Source organism: Canis lupus, chromosome 4 (genome assembly GCF_011100685.1).
Source record: "Canis lupus familiaris isolate Mischka breed German Shepherd chromosome 4, alternate assembly UU_Cfam_GSD_1.0, whole genome shotgun sequence".
Classification (NCBI taxonomy): Eukaryota; Metazoa; Chordata; class Mammalia; order Carnivora; family Canidae; genus Canis; species Canis lupus.
The window spans coordinates 37,616,956-37,635,411 of NC_049225.1; the positions used below are offsets into that span (position 1 = coordinate 37,616,956).

General features: G+C 54.9%; 2 protein-coding genes across 4 annotated transcripts in view; one reads left to right on the top strand and one right to left on the bottom strand.

The window, feature by feature from the left end:
• The first annotated feature begins 7,304 nt into the window (after positions 1-7,304).
• GPRIN1 (G protein regulated inducer of neurite outgrowth 1) lies at positions 7,305-10,929 on the top strand. The gene is given in 2 exon segments (XM_038535453.1): positions 7,305-7,343; positions 7,842-10,929. Coding segments are annotated over 2 exon segments (3,069 nt in total). The 3' UTR covers positions 10,872-10,929.
• A 957-nt stretch (positions 10,930-11,886) lies between these two features.
• The window catches only part of CDHR2 (cadherin related family member 2), a 36,108-nt gene continuing 29,538 nt past the window's right edge, over positions 11,887-18,456 (bottom strand). For 2 of the 3 annotated variants that reach the window (XM_038534692.1, XM_038534693.1), the window contains 11 exons: positions 17,174-17,325; positions 16,928-17,036; positions 16,748-16,836; positions 16,234-16,302; positions 16,049-16,126; positions 15,906-15,966; positions 15,701-15,825; positions 15,059-15,172; positions 14,896-14,976; positions 14,639-14,696; positions 11,901-12,165 (listed from right to left, as the gene is read on the bottom strand). In XM_038534692.1, coding sequence (XP_038390620.1) covers positions 12,028-12,165; positions 14,639-14,696; positions 14,896-14,976; positions 15,059-15,172; positions 15,701-15,825; positions 15,906-15,966; positions 16,049-16,126; positions 16,234-16,302; positions 16,748-16,836; positions 16,928-17,036; positions 17,174-17,325 — 1,074 coding nt within the window. In that variant the 3' untranslated portion in view covers positions 11,901-12,027. Of the gene's footprint in view, positions 12,166-14,638; positions 14,697-14,895; positions 14,977-15,058; positions 15,173-15,700; positions 15,826-15,905; positions 15,967-16,048; positions 16,127-16,233; positions 16,303-16,747; positions 16,837-16,927; positions 17,037-17,173; positions 17,326-18,456 lie in introns of all 3 variants that reach the window. The other variant, XM_038534691.1, reaches the window with a different exon arrangement.

The window sequence follows — 18,456 nt, forward strand, 5'->3', positions numbered from 1 at the left end:
AGTGTTCGCGGGGCTGGATTGAGTGAGAGACCTGACAAGCAGCGCGCCCCGCCCGCAGCCGCGCGCAGCAAATGGGCAGCCGCTCCGCCCCTCAGTCTCCCTGTCTGTGAAATGGGAACCAGGTCGCGGAGGGCGGGGAACCCAGGAGCCCCGGGACCTCGGTGAGGACGCGGGGCGACGGCACCCCTCCCTCTCTCGCTCTGGCCTCCGCTTCCTCGCCGGCACCGCCCTCTCCCGGCTTCGGAGGCCGCCAGTCGGCCAGCGCGCATGCCCGGGGCGGGGCGCGAGGCGGGAGCGCGGAGCGGGCGCGGGGGACGGCGGCGCGGAGTCCGCGGGTGCGCCCGCCAGCCCCGCCGGAGGCAGCCGAGGCCGCTCGGGCGGCGGCGGCGGCGGCAGCGGCCGGAGCCCGAGCGCAGCGCGCCAAGGAGACGGAACGGCAGCACCGCCGGGTAAGCGCCCAGCCCGCACCCGCTACCGCCTATGGGCGGGCGGCACCGACCCCATTCCTCCGCTCCGGGCCGCCCCGGAGCTGCTGTCCAGGGTCCTCGAACCACCTGGGCGGCGGGGCTCGCGCACCCTGCGCGGCGTGTGCCCAGCGTGAGCCCGGGCTGTGTGTGCGCGCGCGGCCGGGGGCGGCGGATGTCCATTTCCAGGCTCCTCGGCGGGGCGGGGCGGGGCGGGGGCGGGTCCGGCAGCCGGGGCCGGGCTCCCCAGGGCCCCTGAGGGCCCGCCAGCCCTGTGTGTAGGACGGGGACCCCGCGCCGGCCGCGCCGCGTGCGGCCGCATTGTTCCACGGGGCTGTGCGAGAGGGGGCGCTTCCCGCCACCGCGGGGAAGGGGTCCGCCCGCGTTGGTTCATCTTACCCCCCTGGAGCGAGCTCTGTGCTCGAGTGGCTCCACTGGAACCACCGGCACCACTGACACTCGCTGTCGCACACGCTCAGTGTGGTACCCACTCTGGGGCACCATCACACACCCCATCACACACTTACCGCGTTCACGCACCGGCATCTCGCTCCCAGAGGAGGCTACGATCTTCTCTCTCTCTCTTTCTCTCTTTCTCTCTCTCTCTCTCTCTCTCTCTCTCACGCGCGCGCGCGCACACACACACACACACACACACACACAAACACTGTGGCCCTTGGTCATTCCATCACACTCATACACACAGCCACCTGTGCACCCACCCAGTACACCAAGTGGGAGCCTTGCTATACACCCAGGCATAGCTACGCATTCACACCAGACATCGCCTATCACAGCACACTCAACTCAACAATACTCCCTTATCACAAAACCCTTACAGCTACCCTGCTGTGGCCTGCTTGTCCCTGTTCACACTTGTTCATGGTGTCCCTCGTGTGCCCCTAGACCGTGGAGCAGGCTGGGCACACACTTCCTCTCCCACACTCTCCATCTCTTAGCTTACTGCCCATCCTCTGCACTCACTCAGCCCAAGTGTGCACAGCCCTGCATGTCTACTCTTGCCCTCCTATGGATGGTCTGGGGGCCATTTCTGGAAAAAGGTAGGCTATCACCCTTTGTTAGACTCTCCCCTGCAGCCCTAGGCAGGAGGTTTGGCCGCTCCAAGGATAGTAGGAGACAAGGGGCCGAGAGGGTGAGGGGCAGCAGACTTGAGTTGTCAGTCACACACTCACACCTGCTGAAGCAAGCACTGCAAGCCTTTGTTGGTCTTGTCGCATGGGGGGAGGTGTTTGCAGGTGCCTGCCAGCCCTGGTTTCATATTGGGAAATCTTAGAGGAACAGGTAAGGGCTGGCCAGGTCTCTGGGCCAGAATAAGCATTCACAGAGGCTGCTCTGCTGAGGAGTGGGGCACAGACACCTTGCATACAGCCAGGCCAGCTCTATGAGTGAGACCCTGAGGCCATGTGATGCATATGTGCATACCCACAGGGTCCAGGTAGCCCCCACAAGACATAAATACATAGGCCATTCTGCACATACAAGTTGCATTGTATACACACCAAGTTCTTCTTAAGCAGAATGTAGGAGCCAGGTCCTGGCTCCCCAGGCTGGCCTAAGCTGGCACAGACATCCAGAGCAGTTCTACATGCTCCTCTGCATGCCAGGTGAGCTGGCCCACACACCTAGGGGATCGTTTCAGTATTTTACCTCAATCAGGCCACATAAGGGTGCAGGCTCATCTGTTCATCTTGGTGGGTATGTGCATGTAGGGACAATCACGTTTCCTCAAGGCCAGGGGATTGGGAGGACCCTTGGCCCGGCCCCAAAGAGCAGAAAGGGACTTTAAGAGCCAAGCGTGACTGTCCCAAAATCTTAGCTGATACAAGCAGGAAGAACCCAGTCTTTGGGTTCAGACACAACAGGCTTTGAACTACAACCTCCTGTACCAGCTGTGTGCCCTTGACAAGTCTTTTCTCCTTCTGACCCCAGTGTCTTCATTTGTGAAATGGAATGATAATACCCGCCTCATGAAATCATTGTGGAGTCCAGTTGACAAAATGAGCCTGAGAGCGCTAGGCCCAAGGCTGAGCACACAGTGGGAGAGCAATGATCTGGGTTCCAGTGGGAGGGCTGGCCACACAGAGGGAGCACCCCAGGTCTGGGCTGCCTCTTGGAGAAGTGGCTTAAGGATATGGAGGATCCCTCAGGAGCCAGGAAACACCCAGTAGAACTGTGAGCAGCAGAGCCTCTGAGAATAGTGTTTTGGCAGATCTTTTCTTTTCCTTTTTCTTTTCTTTTCTTTTTTCTTTTCTTTTCTTTTTTCTTTTCCTTTCTTTTTTAAGATTTTATTTATCTATTCATTAGAGACACAGAGAGAAGGCAGAGACACAGGGGAAGGGAGAAGCAGGCTCCCCGCAGGGAGCCCAATGTGGGACTCAATTCTGGGACTCCAGGATCACGCCCTGAGCTGAAGACAAAGGCTCAACCGCTGAGCCACCCAGGCATCCCGTTTTGGCAGATCTTAAACCCAGGGCTGGGCCAGCAATTCTATACGTAACTACATCCCTTCCCCCATTTCACAAACTGAGGCCCAGAGTGTGGAAATACTTAACTCAAAAAAAAAAAAAAGAAAAAGAAAAAAAGAAATACTTAACTCAAATTCATGGAGCAAGTCAGTGACAAAGCTGGCAGCTGACCTCACATTTTTCTAATGCCCCGGTCAGGCTCTTTGTCCCTACCCCACACCTTCTTCTATGTCAGAGAACTGCCAGCTAGGAACCAAGAGGCCAATGTCTTCCAGGAGGGGTTTCAAGAGAGGCATGTCACCAGCTGGGCCATGCCTGCCTTTCTGTTTCGTCTTTTGGAAAATAAGAACACAGCACCTGCGCGGCAGGTGTATGGGGTCTGCACATAGTAAACGTTCTAAAGGCTTGATGTGTGTGAGGTCACCTCTCAACCCCTCTTGGTATCTAGGTCAGGGGTCAAAACTCAGGTAGCTATAGGCCAGGGGGATAGCCTGCCTAAGGGACTGGCTATAAGAAAAACGATCCAGTGATCGATTGCAATGGGCTGTCAGCCCCAGTGTCCAGAACACCATAGGGAGGGGTGAAGAATATGGCTAATTGAAGAGCGCATCCCCATCCAAGAAGGCAGCCACTGCTTGGCTCTGGCTGACTGTTGCCATGCAGGAAGCATGCTCAGATTGCCAAATTTTAGTTTTTCCAAGAGAATCTGGAAATCTGATTTTCACATGAAATCTTCTAACTTTTAAATGTTGATCAGTTAATGCCTTTAAATTTTTCTTTTTCTTTTTTTTAAAGACTATTTATTTATTCATGAAAGACACACAGAGAGAGGAATCCCTGGGTGGCGCAGTGGTTTGGCGCCTGCCTTTGGCCCAGGGTGCGATCCTGGAGACCCGGGATCGAATCCCACGTTGGGCTCCTGGTGCATGGAGCCTGCTTCTCCCTCTGCCTGTGTCTCTGTCCCTCTCTCTCTCTCTCTCTCTCTCTCTCTGTGTGTGTGTGTGTGTGTGACTGTCATAAATAAATAAAAAAATTTAAAAAAATTTAAAAAAAAAAAAAAAGAAAGAAAGACACAGAGAAAGAGGCAGGCTCCATGCAGGGAGCCCAATGTGGGACTCAACCCCGGGTCTCCAGGATCACGCCCTGGGCTAAAGGCAGTGCTAAACCGCTGAGCCACCCAGGCTGCCCTAAAAATTTCTTTTTAGCACTCTGGGTCAAACAAGCAGGTCTGAGGGCTAGATTTTGCCAATTTATACCTCTGCTATGGGCCGTCCGTCCCCTGCCCCCTCCTGGGAGCACAGCTGGGCTCTGACAGGCTGAGTAGATAAAAACAGGCCTTCCTTATAACTCAGTCCAGCCCTAAAGTGAGCAGAACTCTGCACACCCCTCATCTCTAATCCTCACAACAGCCTCGTGGGAGCATGGGCGTCTTTGTCAAGGTCCCCAGTGAAGAGAAGGGACTTGCCTGAGCTCATAGAGCTGCTAAGTGGGGAGCTGCCTCTTCTTTCTTCCCTTCCAACTCCAGCCACTCTGGCCTTTTCATTGCTGCCTCAGATACTACCTCCTCAGAGGGGCCTTCCTCGACCAGGTGTGTAAGCCAGCTGCCCCCCACCCCACCATAGTTCCACAAGCACCCCAGTTCAATTCCCAAAACCAAGTGCCCCATTGTCCTCTGTAAGATGGTGATGACCCCATCTACCCAAGTCCCATAAGCCCAAAGCCTGGTTTGGTGAATTGTATCAGCTCAACCCCCATCCCATGACTCAAGGTCTAGGCAGGGGTCCAGAGGCAGAAAGGGCAGAGTGACATGTGTCTGGTTAGGGGAAGAACAAGAAGCCGTAGGAACTCCTATGAAGCTGGTGGGCAGAGAAAGTTCACTGGGACCTGAACATTTAATGAGAGCCAGGCAAGAGGGTATGTAGAGGCTAAGGTGAAAGATACTGTGAAGCCATGGATGAGCCCAGAGAGGTTATAGCGCATGCATGCATGCGTGCACGTGTGTGTGTTTGTACGGACTTTGGGGGAATGCGCACTGAAAGGTAAAGCTTAGTGGGTAAGTAAGTACACAGGGGCTTGGAAGCACATTATAGAATTGGACTTGACCCCAAAGATAATGGGGATCATTAAGGTTTCCTTTTTCTCCCATTAAAAAAAAAGTAATATATGCACACATAATCAAAATTTCATCCATCACAAAGGGGGATACCAAAAAAAAGGTCTCTTCCACCTCCAGATCCCTGGTCTCACTTCTCAGAGTCAGTTGCTACAAGTTTCATGTGTTTCCCTCCAGAAATTTTCTTTTTATAAATAAACCCATATATGTGTATATGTCCTTTTTCTCATCTGCATGCATGGAATTCCACAAGCTCTGGCTTTTTTCACTTAATTTATCTTGGGCATCTTTCCTCATCACTCCACACATTCTGACAGCTGTTGGGGCTTCCATGTGGCTGTCCCATATTTTATGAACTGGCTTCCTGGTTTTCTTCTCATCACCAACCATATTCTCGTGTACCCAGTGTACCATGGCTCCATCTTCAAGACCATTCCTGGAGATGGGCTTGCTGACCTAAATGCCACGTGCATTGTAAACGTTTATAGGAATTGACAAATGTCTTTCCAAAAAGATTATGACCAATTTACTTCCCCAGCAAGAGCAAGGAGAGGTTGGAGCCAAAGAATGGCATGTTAGACCAATGTCTTAGAAAGATCATTCAGTCATTCATTTAACAAATAGGCATAGGGAGCTACTTGCTTACTAGATGCCAGTTATTGCTCTCAACCCTGAGGGTATATCAGTGAACACGACAAAGTCCCCATCCGCCTAGAGCTGATGTTGTAATGGGAGAGACAAACCACAAGTAGTGAACAAGCTCTGTGTAATGTATCAGCTGGTGATGGGTCCTATGAAGAAAAGCTGAGCAAGGCAAGGGGGATGGAGAGTGCCAATCAGTGCTGGGGAGGATGGGTCAGGGAAAGCCCCGGGGAGCAGACCATGCAGATATTAGAAGACAACGCATTCCAGGCAGAGGAAACAGCCAGTGCAAAAGCCCTAAGGCAGCACATGTCCAAGGATCAGAAAGGCAGCCAGTGTGACTGAAGTAGCATAATCAAGAGAAAGTAGTAGGAGACAAGGCCAAGATCAGTGATGGGGTCAGAAGATGCAGGGATATGTAAGCAGTTTGCTTTTACTTGGCATGGGTTGGGGGATGGGGAGACACTGCATGGTTCTGAGCAGAAGAGGGATGAGCTACCTTGAGTCTTACTAAGATCCTTCTAGCTGCTGTGTTGAAAATGAACCGTATTGGTTGAAGGGAAAAGGCAGGATGATCCAGGTGGGAGATGTAGTACAAGTTCAGCTCAGGAGAGTGGCCAGATTCTGGATGTATTTTGAAGGGAGAGCCATTATGTTTTACTGATGGATGGGAGGTGAGGTGTATGAGAAAAGTCAAGGGTGTCGCTAGGGCTTTCAGCCTGAGCACTAGTGAGATGGCTTTGGGAAAGATGGTGATGGAGCAGGTTTAGGGAGAATCCAGTACACTGCTCACTCTGGCTGCTGGTATGTAGTGGAATGAAGTTGCTCGCAGAGCCAGCTGCTGCCAGAACCTCTCCCTGGATGTCCCCCAGACACCGCACAGTCAGCTTGTCTAAAACACAACTCCTCTTTTCCCCAGATCTCCTACCTCGCACGCCTCAACCCTGGCCAGAACCCTGAGGGCCACCCCAATCGCCACCCCCTACAGCCAGCTGGCTTCTGTCATTTTCCCCAAAGATCTCTCAATTCTGCCAACTGTCTATCCCTTGGACCTTTACTGTACCAGCTCTCATCTAGATTATTGCAGAGGATGGCTGGGTGAATGAATGAAGAACTGGAAGAGCGAGAGATTAAAGACTGGTTGGCTAGCCCCTCTCCGCCAGCCCCCATACCATCCCGGAGCCGTCCCTGAAAACATGCATTTCAGACCATGTCCCTTCCTCAACTGTAAACCATTCCTATCTCCCCAGGGCCTCCCACAGACCAAAACTTGGCCTACAGACATACTTTGTTTGACCCACATAGTGTTCTTTTTTCTTTTTAAATCTTGAATTAGGATTTAACTTTACGTTAAAGTTCTGGATTTCCTGCTACTCACTGATACTACCAGGATGCATTTCTCCAAAGCACTACTTGGCGAGTGGAGTATTGGCTCCACCTTCAGACAGGGCATGCACACTCTGCTTTGCTGCTTTCCCTACCATCCCCTATTGTTTTATACCTAGCCTGCTTCCCTCACTTAAATTATCTACCTGGCCCCTGTAGCATCAGAGTTTATGACCTGGGGCCTAGAGGATAAAAACATAACCTCAGGGTAGCATGCTGCATGGGGTGGTGGTAGATGAAGGTGAAAAGACTGTGAGGACACCTGGGTGGCATGGTTGGTTAAGTGTCTAACCCTTAGTTTCAGCTCAGGTTGTGATCTCAGGGTCATGAGATCGAGCCTTGTGTTGGGCTCCTAGCTCAGTATGGAGTCTGCTTGAGACTGTCTCTCTCTCTCTCTCCTTCTGTCCCTCCCACCATGTTCTCTCTCTCTCTCTCTCTCTCTTAAATTTTTTTTTTTTTTTAAAGAAAGACTGTGGGGAAGAAAATGTTCCACTGTGGTCAAGTTGTGAAAAGGGCCTTGAATGCCATTTTAGGAAGTCTGACCTTTAGAAGCACGGGAGTGATATGGTGGGACAGGAGAGGACCAGATGAGGGCAGAGAACCCAGTGAGGAGACCCAGCTTCTAGAAAAAGGGTGAGAGGTAGAAGATAGAGGCTCTTCCGCACTGGATTCTTCCCTGAGTCTGAGTCTGTTTTCTTTGTGTTTCAGAACCAGATAGCACTTGGGGCACAAGTATGGTCATGAGGGCAGTTGGGCAGTGCTGAAGACCCAGCCTGGCTCCAGCTTCTTTGAAAGAACTCCAGCCGCCCAGCACCTCAGCCCACAGCCCTCTGCTGCCCACAGGATGGGAGCCTGGGGGCTGGGAACCCAGCCATGAGGGACTGCTGCCCCTCCCAGCAGAAAACCAGCCCTGTACCCCTTAGGCACAACCTTGTACAAAGCCCAGGCATGGATTCTAGACACAGCAGCCCCAGTGGGGCTGGGGAAGGGACCTCCTGTTCTGAGGGCCCTGGAGGGAGCTCAGCCTGCCCCTCCCTGACCTGTATCCCTCCCCAAGAGGCAGCCACCAAGGAAACACTGGGGACACATAGAGCCTTGATCTCAGGGACAACAGAAACCACTTTCTCTGGGAAGCCAGAGCCTGTGTCCTCAGTGAAAACTGAGCCCACATCCTTGGAGAACAGAAATCCTGTGTTCTTGGAGAAGATGGATCCCAAGTCGTCAAAGCAGGCAGATTCCACTTCTATAGGAAAGGAAGATGCTGGGTCCTTGAGGAAGGCAGATCCCACGTTTATAGTAAAGACAGAGCCTGTGGTCTTGGGAAAAGGGGATCCTATGGCATCTGGAAGGATGGATCCTGTGACCCCAAGAAAGGAGGATCCAGGATCCTTGGGAAAGGTAGATCCGGTGTGCTCTGACAAGGTGGACACAGTGTCCCCAGGGAAGGAGGATCCTGTATCCTCTGCCAAAGTGGGTCCTGAGTTCCCAAGAAAGGAGGGGCCCAGGTATTCAGGAAAAGAGCTTCCTGTGGCCTCAGAAGAGATGGCTTCTGCATCTGTGGGAAAGGCAGAGCTTGTGTCTTTGGGAAAGAGAGATCCTGAGCCCTCAGGAAAGATGGATCCTGGGTCCTTAGAAAACACAGATTCTGCATCTGCGGGAAAGCCAGATCCTGGGTCCTTGGGGACACTGACTCTAGGGTCACCTGGCAAAATTGAGCCTATATCTCCAGGAACAGTGGCTCTGGGGTCCTCAGTAAGGATGGAGCCTACTCACTTGGGGATGACAGATCCTACATTTGTAGGAAGTACAGAAACTGTGTCCTCCACAGAAGAGGACCGTCAGATCCTGGGGCAGATAGATAATGCCTCCTCAGGAAAGGGAGACCCCATGTCTATGAGAGTGATAAAAACCATGTCTGCTGGGCAGGTGGATCCTATATTTTCAGGAAAGATGGAACCCACATCGTTGACAAATGTGGATCCTGTGTCTTCAGGCAGGGTGGGTCCAGTTTCTTTGGGAAAGGTGGATCTTGTGCCCTCAGGAAAACCAGAGCCCTTGTCTCCTGGGCAGGCAGAACCAATGCCTGTGAGGAAGGCAGAAACCGTCTCACTACGAAAGGAGGACCCAGTGCCCTCCACAAAGGTGGATCTCATTTCTATGGGAAATACAAAAACATCATCTGGAAAAGTGAATCCTGAATCAAAAGGGAGGATAGACCCTGTGCCCTCCGGTCCAGGGCATCCCAAATTCTTGGGGATAGCGGGACCCTCATCCTCTGTAAAAGCTGAGGCAGTGACTGGGGGGAAAGCAGATCCACTGTCCTCAGAGAAGGCAGGTCCTATGGCCTCTGGAATGGTGGGTCCCACAGCCTCAGGGAAGGCTGATCCCCTGGCCTTCCGCAGGGGGGACACTGTGTGCAGTGGGAAGGTGGAAGGTGGTCCCTCTGGAGAAGTGGACTCTGTGTCTTCAGGAATATTGGCCCTCGTGACTCTAGAAAAAACAGTTCCAGCATCCATGGCAAAAGCAGAAGCTGTCCCGGAGGGAAAGGTGGATCCCCTGCCTCCGGAAACAGAGAATCTTATGAACTCCGCGAAGGTGGATCCCAGGGCCCCAGGAAAGGCAGAACCCAACTCTGGAGGCAAAACAGACACAAAGCCCCTAGGGCAGGGGGGCCCGGCTTCCCCGGGAAAAGCAGACGCCGCGTCTCCGCAGAAGGAGAAGCCGCTGGCCCGGGAGAAAGGGGAGCCGGCGTCCTGCGGAAGGGCAGACCCTATTGTCTCTGGGAAGGCGGAGCCTGTGGTCCCCGCGCAGGCCGAGGACGCTGCGCCTCCGAGAAGAGCAGAGCCCTCGTCCTCGGGGAAGTTGGCCCCGCTGCCCCTGAAGAAGGCAGGGGCCGCCTCCTCCAGGCAGTCGGACGGCAAGCCGTGCGGGCCGGGCCCTTCTCCCGCGGGGGCCGCCAGTGGCGGAGGCCTCGCGGGGCCGGCGCCCGCGCCCGCGCCCGCGCCCAGCGCGGAGGCCTCCAGCCTAGGCCCGGCAGACCTGGGGGCCCCTGGGGCTGACGGAAGCCCCGGCCCCGAGCCCGCGGGACCCCCGCCCGCGCCGCGGACTCGCGACAACTTCACGAAGGCGCCGTCCTGGGAGGCGAGCGCCCCGCCGCGGGAGGACGCGGGCACGCAGGCGGGCGCTCAGGCCTGCGTGTCGGTGGCCGTGAGCCCCATGTCTCCGCAGGACGGCGCGGGCCCGGCCTTCAGCTTCCAGGCGGCGCCGCGCGCGCCCAGCCCCGCGCCCGGGCCTCCCTCGCGCCGGGACGCGGGCCTGCAGGTGTCGCTGGGCGCCGCCGAGACGCGCTCCGTGGCCACCGGGCCCATGACGCCGCAGGCGGCCGCCCCGCCCGCCGCGCCGCCCGCCTTCCCCGAAGTCCGGGTGCGGCCCGGCTCCGCGCTGGCAGCCGCCGTGGCGCCCCAGGAGGCGGCCGAGCCCGTGCGCGACGTGAGCTGGGACGAAAAGGGCATGACGTGGGAGGTGTACGGCGCCGCCATGGAGGTGGAGGTGCTGGGCATGGCCATCCAGAAGCACCTGGAGCGACAGATCGAGGAGCACGGCCGCCAAGGGGCGCCCGCGCCGCCGCCCGCCGCCCGCCCGGGCCCCGGCCGTGCCGGCTCCACGCGCGCCGCGCCCCCCGAGGGCCCCGCCAAGCGCCCGCCTGGCCTCTTCCGCGCGCTGCTGCAGAGTGTGCGCCGGCCGCGGTGCTGCTCCCGAGCCGGACCCACGGCCGAGTGATCTGCCCCCCTTTTGTACGCCCGGGTCTCCAGCCTTTTCAGGCTCCCTTCTTGACCACAAGCTCCTAGGAGGGATCCCCTCGACGGTGGGAGGTTCCCCCCCCCCCCCCCCCCGCCCGCCCCGAGGGGTGGGCAGCCTCCAGCCTTCTCCTCTTCTTTCCGGCCTCCGCGCCCCCCCCCCCCGCCAAACACACGAATGAACCCTCTATGCCCAGCCCCCTCCCGGTCATGAGACCAGGAACCCAGCCCTGACACCCACCCTGTCCCCCTTCCAGATCTCAGCTCCACTCCCTCCCGGCCACACTGGGTGATCTCAGGGCTCTGCTCAGCAGGCCCACACCTGAGAGCTGAGGCAGGTTCCTGAGAAGTCCAGGCTGGTAGGCTGGAGTCCTCAGTGGCCGCCTGGTCCCCTGAACGGGAGACACCGTGTACAAAAGCCCCAAGTGTGCAAGGATTGGTATGTGAGACTCCTGAGTGCACAAGGCTCCAAATAGGAGGTGCCCGGGAGAGAGTGTGTGTCCATGCAGTGGGCTGGCCCCCATGGCCCCAGACTGTCTTGCATGCTGGTAGACGTCCCCAGTTCCTGTCTCCCCTTCCTCTGGCCCAGCCCCCAGCCCTATCCATCCTCACTGGACACCTACTCACAAATCCTGACAGGGGAAGGCAGCTGCAGGAATGCCCTGGGGGCGCAGTTGAAAGGAGAGTCTCAGACAGGTCTGGGAATCACAGTCAGAAAGAAGCTCATGGAAGGTCTTGGGTCCCAGGCAGCCTGACAGCTGGTCTTGGGTATTAGGGGCAGGACAGAGAGCTCACTCTACAACCACAGTTGTCCTTTAAAGACTGCCATCTCCCACCCCTTGTCCCTGTGTGCTGTGAGCCCCCACGAGTTCCCCGCTGACCACTCAATACCCCTGTCCCCAGCCCTCCAGCCACAGTTTTTGGCTATAAACTGTCACAATATACATTGGTAATAAAATTCCCCCCCAACTCTTGTCAGCTGTGATTGACTACAAGCAGAAGGGGACCGAGCTGCATAATTTATCCTTGTGTTCAGAAAAGGGTCGGTGTAGTTTGGGGTGACAAGACATCCTCCAAGGTGGACCAGAAGAGTGGGGGCCCATGTGGCGCTCTGCAGCAAAGGTCCTGTGGCAGGGACATCAGAGGTCTGTGGTGTCCAGGCCAGCATTGGTGAAGGACAGCTTCTCCTGCTGTCCACCTGTGCCCGTCTTCCTTCCTGACAGCACCACACTCAGAGGTTCCCCATCTTGCTCTGTCGGACTGTGTGTGGGCTCCTTCTGTGGGGAAGACGGAAGATGTGAAGATGTGCAGGGCGGGGATGGGGTGATTTCCCCAGTCCATAGGGGCATGGGGGTGGGCCTTCAAGCCCATGGCATATGGTTCCTTAACTGGGGTCCCACCTGCTCTTCCTGGGGCCTCAGTTTCCTAGCTGTGTCCCAGAGGTGGCCATGGCCACTAATAGTGCAGATGGGCTCAGCTGAGGGGGTGGGCTTGAGGGGGGGTCCACTCTGGCCTTTGCCTTGATCCACGGACACAGCAGGACTTTGGTGCTCTTCCCAGTCCTGAATAATACCAGACTGTCCTGTGCCATGGAGTCAGTCCAATCCAATTCCTGCCGCCTGCACCTGAGGCAGGCACTGTGCTGGGTGCAGTCTATCCGTTACCTAAAGTACCCACAGGAACCCGCTGAGGGAGGGATCATATACCCCACATTACAGATGTGGAAACTGAGGCTCAGAGGGCTCTCATGGCTAGGAAGAGGCAGAGCAAGTTTTGGATCACTGGTCCTGTTGGCTCTAAAGACTGTTGATTGCTGCCCTGGTTGAATTTGGCATCTCCCTCTGCCACCCTCAGAGGGACGCATCACTCCCAGGGCCCCACTTGCAGTTTATCATGGCACACACTCATCTTCCTGCCTTTCCTCTTCCCTTCCCCATGCAACTGGCCACATGCTCACACCTCCTCACAAGTACACCCTCCTGGGCAGCCCCAGTGGCACAGCGGTTTAGTGCCGCCTGCAGCCCGGGGTGTGATCCTGGAGACCCGGGATCGAGTCCCATGTCGGGCTCCCTGCATGGAGCCTGCTTCTCCCTCTGCCTGTCTCTGCCTCTCTCTCTCTCTCTCTCTGAATAAATAAATACAAAATCTTAAAAAAAAAAAAAAAAAAAAAGTACACCCTCCTGTGGACCATCCCCCAGGCTCAGCTACACCAACACAGAAACACCTAGGGGACAGAGCCCCAGCCGCCATCCTCTCCAGGGCATTCCACGGGCTTTTTCCAGACTAGGGCTCTTCTGGTCCCTGGTAAACTGGAACATCTGAGGGGCCCCAGGAAGGACGAATCAGGGCTCCCCAGGGTCCGCACCATAGGCTCCCCAGTGGTAGCTGTTGGTGCAGCATAGCCTAGGAAAATTCAACCTGCCCTTGGAGACAGGAGACCTGAGTTCTGATCTGCCCTTGCCTTGTAAGCTTTCTGACCTCAGGCAGGTCAGAACCCAGAGCCTTCTGGCCTTTGTTGCTTGTGAAGATTGGATTAGATCACCGGTCAGTTGTCTCAGACCTTCCACACATTTATGGAGGTCTTGGGTGAGTCAGGGCACCAAGAGATCCTTGAAAAAAGGCCCCACCTGTGTTCCTCACCCAGAGACCCCAAGGCCCACCTACTGTTAGAGGAGAGGCAGCAGAGCCTTGGGCAGGTTCTCTGAAATATAGCAACCCCTCTATCATCCTAGGACAGGCTCTTTTCTGGTTTTTGAAGGCTCTCAGTGGCCCAGCCTCTCTTCCTCTCCAGACTCTTCTCCCAGGCTCTCTACCCCTCCCAACTTACAAGTCCAGCCCCACCTGAGGCCCCCAACTCCACTCCCCAAGAGTCAGCCTTGGCCTCCACTGGGGGCTACCTGCCTGGCCACAAGTTCTAACTCTTCTTCCTCAGTTCCCCCAGACATTCATTGGAGTTTTTCCCCAAAGCATCTTCAACCAGAGATAAGCCATCCACTCAAAGGCCTTCAGCACTGCTTGGTGTCCTGGATTGCCATCCATGACCCTAACCTTTGGGGGCCCATTTGGAGGCCTCAATGTCACTGCCAGATCCCTGTGCACCATTCCCACATACCCCCCACCCCCTGCTGATCTACTCCCTGGTTCTCTATCCTCGCATTAGAACCCCAAGAGTTTTAACAACATGCTCGAGCCCAGGCCCATCCTACCCATTGGGTCAGAATTTCTAGGCTGGGATGCTTCATGGGCATGTGAGGCTGTGGCTGTGTGAACTGTTGATTTACTCAAACCATCTAACCTACTGAGCAAATTATGGCACTGATGTTTTTTTTGAGCCTAATTTCTTTCCTTTACTAGAGTATGTCTACCTCCGGATTTCTTCCCCACACCCCACCAGCTTTCATACAAAGGGTATAAACAGAGGGAACCAGATTTTTTAGCTCTTACTTCATGCCAGGTGGTTTTATAACTGCTCTAACTTCATCCTCAAAAAGCTCTGCGTGGTTAGAATTCTGATCCCCATTTTCAGATGAGAAAACTGAGAACCAGAAGGAAGTCACCCACCCGGAGTCACAGTGAATGAGTAGAAGAGCAAAAATTAGACCCCATTCCAAAGCCATGGGCTTCCCATGGCCTGGTGTGGAGACATGCCAGTGTCAGAAGCAGGTCCTTCAGCTCTGTCCTGAACCCCACTCCTTTGAAGAAGGACCCCAAGTCAAGAAGCCCCAGGCACCAACTCATCCCCCATCTTGCCTTGATTTTCTCCTCGTTCTTTTCCACATCGACAGAGTTGTCATCCAGGGAATTGAGACTGTGGGAGAGATGATGGAGCTCGATGGTTAGTAGCCCGAGTCTTCCCTGTCTATGGCCTTGAACCACCATTGCCTCCACCACCATCACCACGATGACCATCTCCACCTCTGTCACCATCACCTCCACCATCACCACCACCACCTCTACCACCATCACCACCACCACTGACCAGAGTGGCTGTGAGAATCACTGCTCACCTCATGTGGTCTAGGTCACTGGAAGAGGATTGGGACTCGAAGCTCAGGTCCTTCGTGGGGAGGTTCAGCACAGGGTTGGCCCTGGAGAGAAGGCCTAATTCAAGCACTTATGAACCTGAGACACTCCATGGAGACTCTCACCCACCCTTTGACCCCTGCTCACCGCTCAGTGGTGTACATGTTAGTCCCAGGGATGGCAGAGACTGAGGGCATCACCCCTGGTGCTGTCCTCCGGGCCTCCTTGGCAGCCTTCGTAGCCCGAAGCTTCCGGCGGTAGCTGCAGAGAACCAGGGGGTGGGGGAGTCATTACTTTCTCTGGACACCCACTGTGCGCCCAGTGCAGGCACTGAGAGTGTGACTTCACAACACCCTGGCAGGTGTGAGTGTTAGTACCATTTTACAGAGGGTACAAGTAATAGCCAGAGAAAGAAAATGGTTTGCCAAAAGCCACAGCTGGCCGGTGGCAAGGCCTGGAGTCAAATCCAGATGTGGCTGCTGACTCCAAACATATTGGAAAGGGGAAAAGACAGTATTTATGAAATGCACAGTATGTGCCAGATATCTTTCTGGTGGCAGGATGCACACTGCTTCCTTGTGTGCCTTGAGGAATCTAGTGTTACATTCATTCTGCAAAGGAACTTGAGGCTCAGGGAGGGGAGATGACCTATTCAAGTGGTCACCACAGGTCTCTGGGGATTAAATTCAGATATACCAGGTGCCTAAACCCAAGCTTTCTCTACCTGCCAGATGTCTTAGATGGTGGGAAAGGCGGAGTTGGAGATACAGGGGGAGATGGGAGCAGTACCTCTTCCGGGTACACATGAGCGCCGTGGTCATAATCACGATGATCAGCAGCAAAGCCACTCCCAATCCTATGATAACGTTGGTGAGCAGCTTTGGCAGGTCCGACTCCTGGCTCTCCTGGGAGCCCTGGAGAAGTATGAAGGAGGTTGGGTGTGAGCATTCCCCACCCCCCACTCCCGCATTAGCTCCGCCATGCTGACACTCACCAGCACCACCAGCCCCAGCTGCAGCAGCTGCGTCAGTGAGTCCTGGTCATTCCGGATCATCCTGGCCATAGAACCTCACTCAGACCCGAGGGACATTGGCATTCCCTAAGCTTCCTGCCCACCCCAAGGGGAGCCCCACTCACACACTCAGCTCATCAAGTGTCAGGGCTGACCCATTTGAGAAGACAAAATAGGCATCAAGGTAAGAGCGTCCCCGGGCTCTGGAATGGGGCAGGGGTAAAGGGTAAACAGTCCAGAACCACCCAGGAGGCCCCTCATGTTTCTGCTTCTTGTCCTCACTCCAACCACTGGGCCTGTGGACACTCACCGAACTGTGGATTCTATGTCCTGAATGCTCACAACGTAGACAGTAGTCCTGGTGGCCTGAACAAGAGCCCTGCAAAGGGGGAAGATGTCACAGAAGCATGGGGTAGGGGCCTTAGTCTAGGCCTATGGCCAGGACTCTACCAGTGGAATTAGGAATTGTGTGAATTAAAAAGGGGCACCTCCTCTGGACAGCTTCATTGGCTATTCAGGTAGCACCTCTGTGCAAATTAGACAAGGCAGCCCCTTCCTCTGGGGTTGGGTTTACGACTTAGCAAGCAGAGTGCCCTTGTGCAGTGCACAGCCTTCCCAACTATACATCGCAGCCCTATTTAGGCCTCTCTCTGCCCAGCCAACCCTAGGCTCCTAGGAAATTGAGAGAGGAAATGCAGGTATAGGTACAGACCAAAGACAGGGACAAAATCAAATGTAGGTCAAGGACAGTTTTCACATACATCCCGTCCATACTCCCAGGCCCTGTTCTTCCCCACAGCCCCCTCTGGGCGCCCCAAACCTACGCAGTAATCTCCTCCATGTTGGCGCCCACCTCCTCCTTGTTCATGGAAAACTGCAACCTCACACGGTAACTTTGGTCCACAGTGAAGAGCTACAGGAGGAAGACATGGGGAAGATGAGACACAGAGGATGCAGGAGCTGGCAGAGAGTATTGGGGTCTAGAGGCAGGGCCCAACACTCACATTCAGGGAGATTTTGGCTTCCTGAGCAGGACCCACTGAAGGTCTGTCCTGGGCCTGGACTGTCACTTGGTAGGTGCCTTGGAGAGTGGAATCAAGGTTGGTCACCAGCCTATTGAAGGTAGAAGAGCACAACTGAGTCTTGGAACTCAAGCTGGAGTCCTCTGGAACCTACTTATATACCTCCCAGGGTGGGAACTGTCTTGAGGCCCCCTTACTGCCCCCCATCCAGGGGCTCCCCACAGTTACTCAATGTTGCCAATGAACAAGTTGGCTTCTGAGGAGGTAGAGACCCGGAAGAAGCCCTGGAAAGGGATCATGGCCCCATCCTTAGCGATGAAATCCACTTGGAGGATGGAGAACAGAATGGCCCCGTTGTTCCCTGAGTCATTGTCTCTGGCCTGGGGGAAAGAATAGACAATACCTAGGGGTCAGGCCAGGCCCCCTTTCTTCCCCAGCAGGAATCAGCAGCTGAGAGGGCCCAGGAGTCTGGTCCCAGTATCTCTATCAGCCTCTTCTAGGCCACCTCAACTTAGCAAACACCTTAAACGGCGTGCTTGCTCTGCAAATCCAGATTTGAACAAGTCTCTGCCTTTGGGCCCCTAACTCAACGGGTCACGGTCCAAAGTCCATCTGATGTGGAAATCCTGCCTTGCTTCCCCCCACCCACTGCCAACACACACACACACACACACACACACACACAGGCACACACATGTACACACTTAGGGACATTCAAATTTCCTGAGCACCTACTGTGTGCCTGGCCTTCCCCTAAATCCCTCATTTCAGTGTTTACTGACAATGAGTACAAATTCCCCTAGGGGACCATGAAATGATTAGAGGAGAGGGCACAAACATTCTTACACATTCTAGTGCCTTTTAGGGAAAAATATAGCCAAGATACAGACCCGTGAGTCTACTGTTCAGAATGAGGCCAAAGCTGTTGTTTAAGTTTCAAGAATGAGTCCATGTAAAGAAAATGGCTCCAAGCTATGGCCAGACTCATGACATTAAAATGTAATTCGCTGAAGATTGGAAGACTCTTCAAGGCTTGAAAGAACCTGGAGAGAGAATTACTCTACCCATGTGATGAGAGGAAACTGGGGCTCGGAGGGAGACCCCATCCTGCTGAAGACTTAGCTAGAAGTGGAGGAAGGCCAGTCCATCCATCTTCAGTACCTGTGCTCTTCCCACAACACAGGGAGGGGCACACACATGCCACCCGACCTCTTCACCTTCCAATATCACTGCCCCCTGGCTCACTGACAGCTTCTTCCCGGAGGCAAACTGAGCCCCAGAAAGGCAGGCAGCTCCCAGGTCAGTAAGAGGCCCCACCAGGCCCGGGCACCTGGGCTGTGTGGGAGGCCTTGCCCGCCCCTGTGGTGCGGCCAGGGCCCTCTAACAAACACACCCACGTCTGACACCATAGAACACTAAAAGTATTTTTATAGTTTTACTCTGGAAATTATTTATCAGCAAGGAACTCATTTAATTTACAATTGTTATGATTTGTCTGTATGACTTGGAAT